The sequence below is a fragment of the Mustelus asterias genome, unplaced genomic scaffold (assembly GCF_964213995.1).
Source record: "Mustelus asterias unplaced genomic scaffold, sMusAst1.hap1.1 HAP1_SCAFFOLD_3569, whole genome shotgun sequence".
Lineage (NCBI taxonomy): Eukaryota > Metazoa > Chordata > Chondrichthyes > Carcharhiniformes > Triakidae > Mustelus > Mustelus asterias.
Window position 1 is genome coordinate 10,001 of NW_027593514.1, and position 8,941 is coordinate 18,941.

An 8,941-nucleotide genomic window follows, 5' to 3' on the forward strand; every position below is an offset into this window, starting at 1 on the left:
CCCTCTCTCTGCATCTGTCTCTGTCTCTCTCTCTCTATCCCTCTATCGGGGGAGATTTGATAGAGGTGTATAAGATTTTGATGGGTATAGATAGAGTGAATGCAAGCAGGCTTTTTCCGCTGAGGCTGGGGGAGAAAAAAACCAGAGGGCACGGGTTAAGGGTGAAAGGAGAAAAGCTTAAAGGGAATATTAGGGGGGGCTTCTTCACGCAGAGAGTGGTGGGAGTGTGGAATGAGCTGCCGGATAAAGTGGTAAATGCGGGGTCACTTTTAACATTTAAGAAAAACTTGGACGGGTTCATGGATGAGAGGGGTGTGGAGGGTTATGGTCCAAGTGCAGGTCAGTGGGACTAGGCAAAAAATGGTTCGGCACAGACAAGAAGGGCCAAAAGGCCTGTTTCTGAGCTGTAATTTTCTATGGTTCTATGGTTCTACGATATACCTCTCTCACTCTTTAACCAATTTCCTCTCTCTCTCTATCTCGATATACCTCTCTCACTCTTTAACCAATTTCCTCTCTCTCTCTATCTCGATATACCTCTCTCACTCTTTAACCAATTTCCTCTCTCTCTCTATCTCGATATACCTCTCTCACTCTTTAACCAATTTCCTCTCTCTCTCTATCTCGATATACCTCTCTCACTCTTTCACCAATTTCCTCTCTCTCTCTATCTCGATATACCTCTCTCACTCTTGAACCAATTTCCTCTCTCTCTCTATCTCGATATATCTCTCTCACTCTCGAACCAATTTCCTCTCTCTATCTCGATATGTCTCTCTCACTCTCTACCTTGATCCAGAGACTGCAATGGCTACCCTCCTCACCCCTCCCTATCCCCTAGGGGTTAGAGGGAGAGTGGTCGGGTAGGGTTAGTGAGGAAGAGAGGGAGGGGGGGGGGAGAGGGAGGGGAAGAGGGAAGGAGTGGAGAGATGAGGAGGAGGGTGGGAGAGAGGGGAAGGGGAGAAGAGGGAGGGGGAGAGAGAGAGGGAAGGGGGGGGATAAAGTGAGAGAAAGAGGGTGAGGGAGAAGGAGAGAAGGAGCAGGGCGAGTGAGCATGGGGGAGGTGGAGAGAGTGAGTGGAGAGATATATAGATATATGGAGAGGTAGATTTTGTTTTTATCCATTCGTGGGACACGGGCGTCGCTGGTTGGGCTACAATTTCCTCTCTCTCTCTATCCATTTTTATCTCCATCACTCGGGCACGTATAAATCTCTCAATAATTATGGGGAGGCGATGGCCTTGTGGTATTATCGCTGGACTATTAATCCAGAAACCCAGCTCGTGTTCTGGGGACCTGGGTTCGAATCCCGCCACGGCAGTTAGTAGAATTTGAATTCAATTTAAAAAAAATCTGGAATTAAGAATCTACTGATAACCATTGTCGATTGTCGGGAAAATCCATCTAATGTCCCTTAGGGAAGGAAATCTGCCATCTTTACCCAGTCTGGCCTACATGTGACTCCAGAGCCACAGCAATGTGGTTGACTCTCAACTGCCCTCGGGCAACTAGGGATGGGCAATAAATGCTGGCCAGCCGGCGACCCCCGTGTCCCACAAATGGATAAAAACAAAATCTACCTCTCCATATATCTGTATATCTCTCCACTCACTCTCTCCACCTCCCCATGCTCACTCGCCCTGCTCCTTCTCTCTCACCCTCTTTCTCTCACTTTATCCCCCCCCTTCCCTCTCTCCATTCCTCCCTCTCTCTCTCTCCCCCTCCCTCTTCTCCCCTTCCCCTCTCTCCCACCCTCCTCCCCATCTCTCCACTCCTTCCCTCTTCCCCTCCCCCCCTCTTCCTCACTAACCCTACCCGACCACTCTCCCTCTAACCCCTAGGGGATAGGGAGGGGTGAGGAGGGTAGCCATTGCAGTCTCTGGATCAAGGTAGTTTGTCAGAGGTCAGTATTGTTAAGATTCTAGGGATCTCCATTGACCAGAAACTGAACTGGACCCAGCCAGATAGACACAGTGGCTCCCAGAGCAGGTCAGAGGCTGGGAATCCTGCGGAGAGTAACTCACCTCCTGACTCCCCCCAAAGGACACAAGTCAGGAGTGTGATGGAATACTCTCCCACTTGCCTGGATGGGTGCGGCTCCAACAACACTCAAGAAGCTTGACACCATCCAGGACAAAGCAGCCCCGCTTGATCGACACGCTAACCACAGACATTCACTCCCTCCACCCCCGACGCACAGTGACAGCCGTGTGTACCATCTACAAGATGCACTGCAGCATCTCACCAAGGCTCCTTAGGCAGCACCTTCCAAACCCACCACCTCTACCATCTAGAAGGACAAGGGCAGCAGATACCTGGGAACACCCCCACCTGGAGGTTCCCCTCCGAGTCACTCACCATCCCGACTTGGAAATTTTTTGGCCGTTCCTTCACTGTGGCTGGGGTCAAAATCCTAGGACTCCCTCCCTAACAGCACTGTGGGTGTACCTACACCTCAGGGACTGCGGCGGGTTCAAGATGGTGGCTCACCCACCACCTCCTCAAGGGGCAATTAGGGATGGGCAATAAATGCTGGACCCAGCGAGGGATGCCAATTCCCTGTATATGGGTGGCACAGTGGTTAGCTCTGCTGCCTCACAGCGCCGGGGACCTGGGTTCGATTCCCGGCTTGGGTCACTGTCTGTGTGGCGTTTGCACATTCTCCCCGTGTCTGCGTGGGTTTCCTCCGGGTGCTCCGGTTTCCTCCCAGTCTGAAAGACGTGCTGTTGGGTGCATTGGCCGTGCTAAATTCACCCTCAATGTACCCGAACAGGCGCCGGAGTGTGGCGACTGGAGGATTTTCACAGTAACTTCATTGCAGTGTTAATGTAAGCCTACATATGACACTGATAAAGAAACATAAAATTTTAAATTAAATTAAAGGAAGTCATGTTAAATTCTGTCTGCTCCAAAATGTTATGGCTTCATTAGTTTAAAGCAGATGTCACAACACTCCATGACCCAGAATCATAGAATCCCTACAGTACAAAAGGAGGCCATTCGGCCCATCAAGTCTGTACTGACCACAATCCCACCCTGGCCCTATTTCTGTGACCCCACATATTTATCCTGCTAATGCCAAGAACCGAGGGCCAATTTAGCATGGCCAATCAACGTAACCCACACATCTTCGGACTGTGGGAGGAAACCGGTGCACCCGGAGGAAACCCACGCAGACACGGGGAGAATGTGCAAACTCCACACAGACAGTGACCAAGGCTGGAATCGAACCCGGGTCCCTGGCAGTCTTCAAATTATGGCAAGATTCCTTGCCTGGTAAATACGTCATCACCTATAGGACCTACTGTATGTAGCAGCTCACTTGCCAGCGATTTTCTGCAGTGTCTGCGTGGTTTGTGATCAAGTTCGGAAACCCACCACTCTAACAGGGTTGTGAGAGGCGGTGGGGGAAGAGGAGGTTCAGGCAGTGGGGGAGATACGAGGCCAGGGCTGGAGTTAGGCGTGATGCACGAACAACATCTCTCCCTTGCTTTGCAGATCTGGAGGAGCTGAATGGCCAGTACTGTTTGGGTTGCTTGCATATGCTCAACGACTTCAAGTGTAACAGAACCGGAGTCGTTCACTGCAAAGGGAGTCAGACCAAGTGCGGGAGCCTCAGGAGCGTCCACAAAAAGGGTACGTAAAAAGACTCTGCCTTCCACCGCAAGAACGGAACATGGCTTTAATAGAAGGTCTCTGTCGGAGGGTCCCTGGCGCAGTGGGTAGCCTCCTAGTGAAGGAAGGAAGGGGCAATCGTAACGTAGCCAATCAGGTTGTGTGCCTGTGCCGATGAATGTAAGGTTATCCACTTTGGTAGAAATAATAGGAAGACAGATTATTATCTGAATGGGTGCAAATTGAGAGAGGTGGATACTCAACAAGACCTTGGAGTCTTCCTGCATCAGTCGCTGAAAGTAAGCGTGCAGATACAGCAGGCAACAAAGAAGGCAAATGGTATGTTAGAATCATACAATCCTATAGTGCAGAAGGAGGCCATTCAGGCTATCAAGTCCGCACTGACCACAATCCCACCCAGACTCTATCCCCGTAACCCTATCCATTTACCCTGCTAGTCCCCCTGACACTAAGGGGCAATTTAGCATGGCCAATCCACATAACCAGATCATCTTTGGACTGTGGGAGGAAAGCGGAGCACCCGGAGGAAACCCACTCAGACACGGGGAGAACGTGCAGACTCCACACATGCAGTGACCCAAGTCGGGAATCGAACCCGGGTCCTTGGCGCTGTGAGGCAGCAGTGCTAACCACTGTGCCACTGTTTTGTTCTTCATAGCGAGAGGATTTGAGAATAGGGATAGGGATATTTTACTGCAATTGTACAGGGCGTTGGTGAGGCCACATCTGGAGTATTGTGTGCAGTTTTGGTACCCTTATCCGTGGAAGGATGTCCTTGCTATAGAGGGAGCTCAGCAAAGGTTTACCAGGCTGATTCCTGAGATGGCAGGTCTGTCACAGGAGAAGAGACTAAGTCAGTTAGGATTATACTTAGACAAGTGAGAGGGGATTTCAGAGGAATTTATAAATTCTAACTGGGTTAGACAGGGTGGATTCAGAAAGAATGTTCCCGATGGTGGGGGAGTCCAGAACTAAGGGTCATGGTTTGAGGATAAGGGGTAAACCTTTTAGAACTGTTATTTGTCATTTATATTAATGATTTGGATGAGAATATAGGGGGCATGGTTAGTAAGTTTGCAGATGACACTAAGATTGGTGGCATAGTGGACAGTGAAGAAAGTTATCTCGGATTGCAACGAGATCTTGAACAATTGGGCCAGTGGGCTGACGAAGGGCAGATGGAGTTTAATTTAGGTAAATGCGAGGTGATGCATTTTGGTAGATTGAACCAGGGCAGAACTTACTCAGTTAATGGTAGGGCGTTGGGAAGAGTTACAGAACAAAGAGGGGTACATGTTCATAGCTCCTTGAAAGTGGAGTCACAGGTGGACAGAGTGGTGAAGAAGGCATTCGGCATGCTTGGTTTCATCGGTCAGAACATTGAATACAGGAGTTGGGACATCTTGTTGAAGTTGTACAAGACATTGGTAAGGCCACACTTGGAATACTGTGTGGAATTCTGGTCACCCTATTATAGAAAGGATATTATTAAACTAGAAAGAGCGCAGAAGCGATTTACTAGGATGCTACCGGGATTTGATGGTTTGAGTTTTAAGGAGAGGCTGGATAGACTGGGACTTTTTTCTCTGGAGCGCGAAGGCTGAGGGGTGACCTTATAGAGGTCTATAAAATAATGAGGGGCACAGATCAGCTGGATAGTCAATATCTTTTCCCAAAGGTAGGGGAGTCTAAAACTAGAGGGCATAGGTTTAAGGTGAGAGGGGAGAGATACAAAAGGGTCCAGAGGGGCAATTGTTTCACACAGAGGGTGGTGAGTGTCTGGAACAAGCTGCCAGAGGCAGTAGTAGAGGCGGGTACAATTTTGTCTTTTAAAAAGCATTTAGAGAGTTACATGGGTACGATGGGTATAGAGGGATACTGGCTAAACGCAGGCAATTGGGATTAGCTTCAGTGTTTAAAAAAAAAGGGTGGCATGGACAAGTTGGGCCGAAGGGCCTGTTTCCATGCTGTAAACCTCTCCGAATCTATGACTCCAACTGAGGTGAGGAGAAATTTCTTCACCCAGAGGGTGGTGAATGTGTGGAATTCACTCCCACAGAAAGTAGTTGAGGCCAAAATGTTGTGTGATTTCAAGAAGAAATTAGATTTAGCTCTTGGGGCTAAAGGGATCAAGGGATATGGGGAGAAGGACAGATCAGGATGTTGAATTTGATGATCAGCCATGATCAGAATGAATGGTGGAGCAGGCTCGAAGGGCCAAACGGTCGACTCCTGCTTCTAGTTTCAATGTGCCAGTGTGTACGTCTGTCCAATATGGATAGAGGTTAAAGGTCAGAGAGTGCCTTGGTGAACCGGGCTGCAGACAGCAATGGCTGACCACTGGCAGGACCTGGTCAAGCATAACCAGGGCTCACAGTCTGAGGATTCGGGGTAGACCATTTAGGACGGAGCTGAGGAGACATTTCTTCACCCAGAGAGTGGTGAGCCTGTGGAATTCATTACCACAGGAAGTAGTTGGTGCCAAAACATTGAATGTATTGAAGAGGCGGCTGGATATAGCACTTGGGGCGAATGGGATCAAAGGTTATGGGGAGAAAGCAGGATTAGGCTATTGAGTTGGACGATCAGCCATGATCGTAATGAATGGCGGAGCAGGCTCGAAGGGCCGAATGGCCTCTTCCTGCTCCTATCTCCTATGTTTCTATAATAGTGGACGATTCCAGGGGGAGTCCCTGTTCAGTCATGACCCCCCTTCGACCCACCCCCAGGGGCATGGTGCCTAAAGGGGCATCTTCAAAACAACACATCCCCAAGGGGTCTCACTGGACTGACCTACAAATAACATCTGACCCTCAGGTGTCAGTGACAGGCGACAAAAGGCTCGGTCAAAGAGATTGGATCTGAAGGGAGGACTTCACTGAGGAGAGAACAAACAAGAGAGATAGTGCAGCACTCCCTCAGTACTGACCCTCTGACAGTGCAGCACTCCCTCAGCACTGACCCTCTGACAGTGCGGCACTCCCTCAGCACTGACCCTCTGACAGTGCGGCACTCCCTCAGCACTGACCCTCTGACAGTGCGGCACTCCCTCAGTACTGACCCTCTGACAGTGCGGCACTCCCTCAGTACTGACCCTCTGACAGTGCGGCACTCCCTCAGTACTGACCCTCTGACAGTGCGGCACTCCCTCAGTACTGACCCTCTGACAGTGCGGCACTCCCTCAGTACTGACCCTCTGACAGTGCGGCACTCCCTCAGCACTGACCCTCTGACAGCGCGGCACTCCCTCAGCACTGACCCTCTGACAGTGCGGCACTCCCTCAGCACTGACCCTCTGACAGTGCAGAATGCCAACATTCCCAGCTGTCCTGATGGAATTTCAACACAATGTAATTCCAAAGGATTTGATGTCAGATGTTCCTCCTCTTGTTGCGAAAGTCTTCAAACATGGCAATGTCTCGGGGCGGGGCTGTTTCTAAACTCGCTCCCTGCTCCAGCTGCGTTGAGGGAGTTGGCGGATTAGAAGGGGAGGTGGGGGCCGGGAGAGGAGGCTTAAACAACACTGGGTCCAAGAGGACGAGAAAGGTTACGCTGGCATTGAATCTCTCCTTCTCTGTGCTAGATGGCCACAACATTACCATTGACTTCCAAGGATGTGTCTCCGAATCCGTTTGTTTGCTGGTCTCCACCAAGATTATCTTCGGGGCGGAAACTGGGAAGCAGTTTGAGTGCTGCGATGGGCATCTCTGCAATGGAAGTTCCCGGCTCGAGTCTGTCCCTGTGGCGTTGCTGGTCCTGTGTCTGTATCTCCTCGTCTCTAACAACAACTGACATTTGTATCGTGTAGCGGAAGGGTGGCACCGTTACCTTTGCATCTTTCTGCATGTCATTACCGATCGGCCATTTTGACATTATTTATTGGTAACACCTGCCGGGGTTCAGTGTTGTATGTCGGACAAATGAACGGACAGCAGTGGGGAGTGTGTGGCGGGAACTCACCGGAGGCCAGAGGGGAGGGCGATACTGACTGGTGAGTCAGATTTGTACGAGTTGACATGGGCCACCCTCCCTCTCCCAATACTCAAAAGTCTTGACTCCCATCGCTCGCCCAGCACCACTGGAAACAGAAGAACAGGAGAGGCCATTCAGCCCCTCCATCCTGTTCCCCCGTCAACGCTCTCACCCCAGAAAATGCTTCCTTTTTAAATGCGAAGACTCTAGAAATTTTTGTCCTTTTTTTTGAAAAAAGGCACCCCCCCGCAACCCCCCTCCCCGAAAGGACACTGCTGTTCCTGGAAGAGACAACATTCTCAGGAGAAAAGGTACTTAAGCAGTTTTAATGGCGCGGAATATGTCTTAACCCTGGAGGGCCATTCACAAGAGGGTCACCTGAGAGGGCAAAAAAAGATGCATCAATGATACGTTGCAAAACTGTCTTCAGAAGCTCGTTTTGGTTTCACTTTGGAGACAGAAGTGTTGAAATGGTGATACAAAGATATGAGTTGCCCAGGTTTGAGATCCAGTCCCCCGACAGGGAACAAATGGAGGTGGCCCCGTAGTCACTCCACATCTGGAAGCGACTGACCGGCAGTGATTGGCAATAGACCCCGCAAGCATCTCAAGAACACTGCCAATGATCCTTTTCCCTTCGAACCATTAACCAGCTACACCTTGTGACGAACCCCTCTGTTCCATTCAATTTTTTGGTGCGTAGGTGGGTGAGAGTGAGGTTTTTTCGACAGAGTATTTATTATACTTCCATATTATACTTCCGAATATCAAGTGTTTTGCTTCTCTGCTGGACAAGTCTGGCTTTGTAATAAACATGTTATCCTTGTGGTTTACTGAAGCACTTTAGGGGTTGAGTAGTCATTCCAAGGTCAATTGGGGTCCGGCTAAGTCTCAGATGTGAAGGAATTATTTGAATATGTTTTGTAATCTAGGGTTGTGTTTTCCAACTGCGATCACCCCAACACATCGTTGGACACTAAGGGGCAATTTAGCATGGCCAATCCACCTAACCTGCACATCTTTGGACACTAAGGGACAATTTAGCATGGCCAATCCACCTAACCTGTGCATCTTTGGACACTAAGGGGCAATTTAGCATGGCCAATCCACCTAACCTGCACATCTTTGGACACTAAGGGGCAATTTAGCACAGCCAATCCACCTAACCTGCACATCTTTGGACACTAAGGGGCAATTTAGCACAGCCAATCCACCTAACCTGCACATCGTTGGACACTAAGGGACAATTTAGCATGGCCAATCCACCTAACCTGTGCATCTTTGGACACTAAGGGACAATTTAGCATGGCCAATCCACCTAACCCACACATCT

General features: G+C 49.7%; 1 protein-coding gene across 1 annotated transcript in view; it reads left to right on the forward strand.

Moving 5' to 3' along the window:
* The window catches only part of LOC144490668 (phospholipase A2 inhibitor gamma subunit B-like), a 12,431-nt gene extending 3,989 nt beyond the window's left edge, over nucleotides 1-8,442 (forward strand). Inside the window, exons 4-5 of the mRNA XM_078208367.1 lie at nucleotides 3,499-3,636; nucleotides 7,220-8,442. Coding sequence (XP_078064493.1) covers nucleotides 3,499-3,636; nucleotides 7,220-7,428 — 347 coding nt within the window. The 3' untranslated portion in view covers nucleotides 7,429-8,442. The remainder of the gene's footprint in view (nucleotides 1-3,498; nucleotides 3,637-7,219) is intronic.
* Nucleotides 8,443-8,941: the final 499 nt, after the last annotated feature.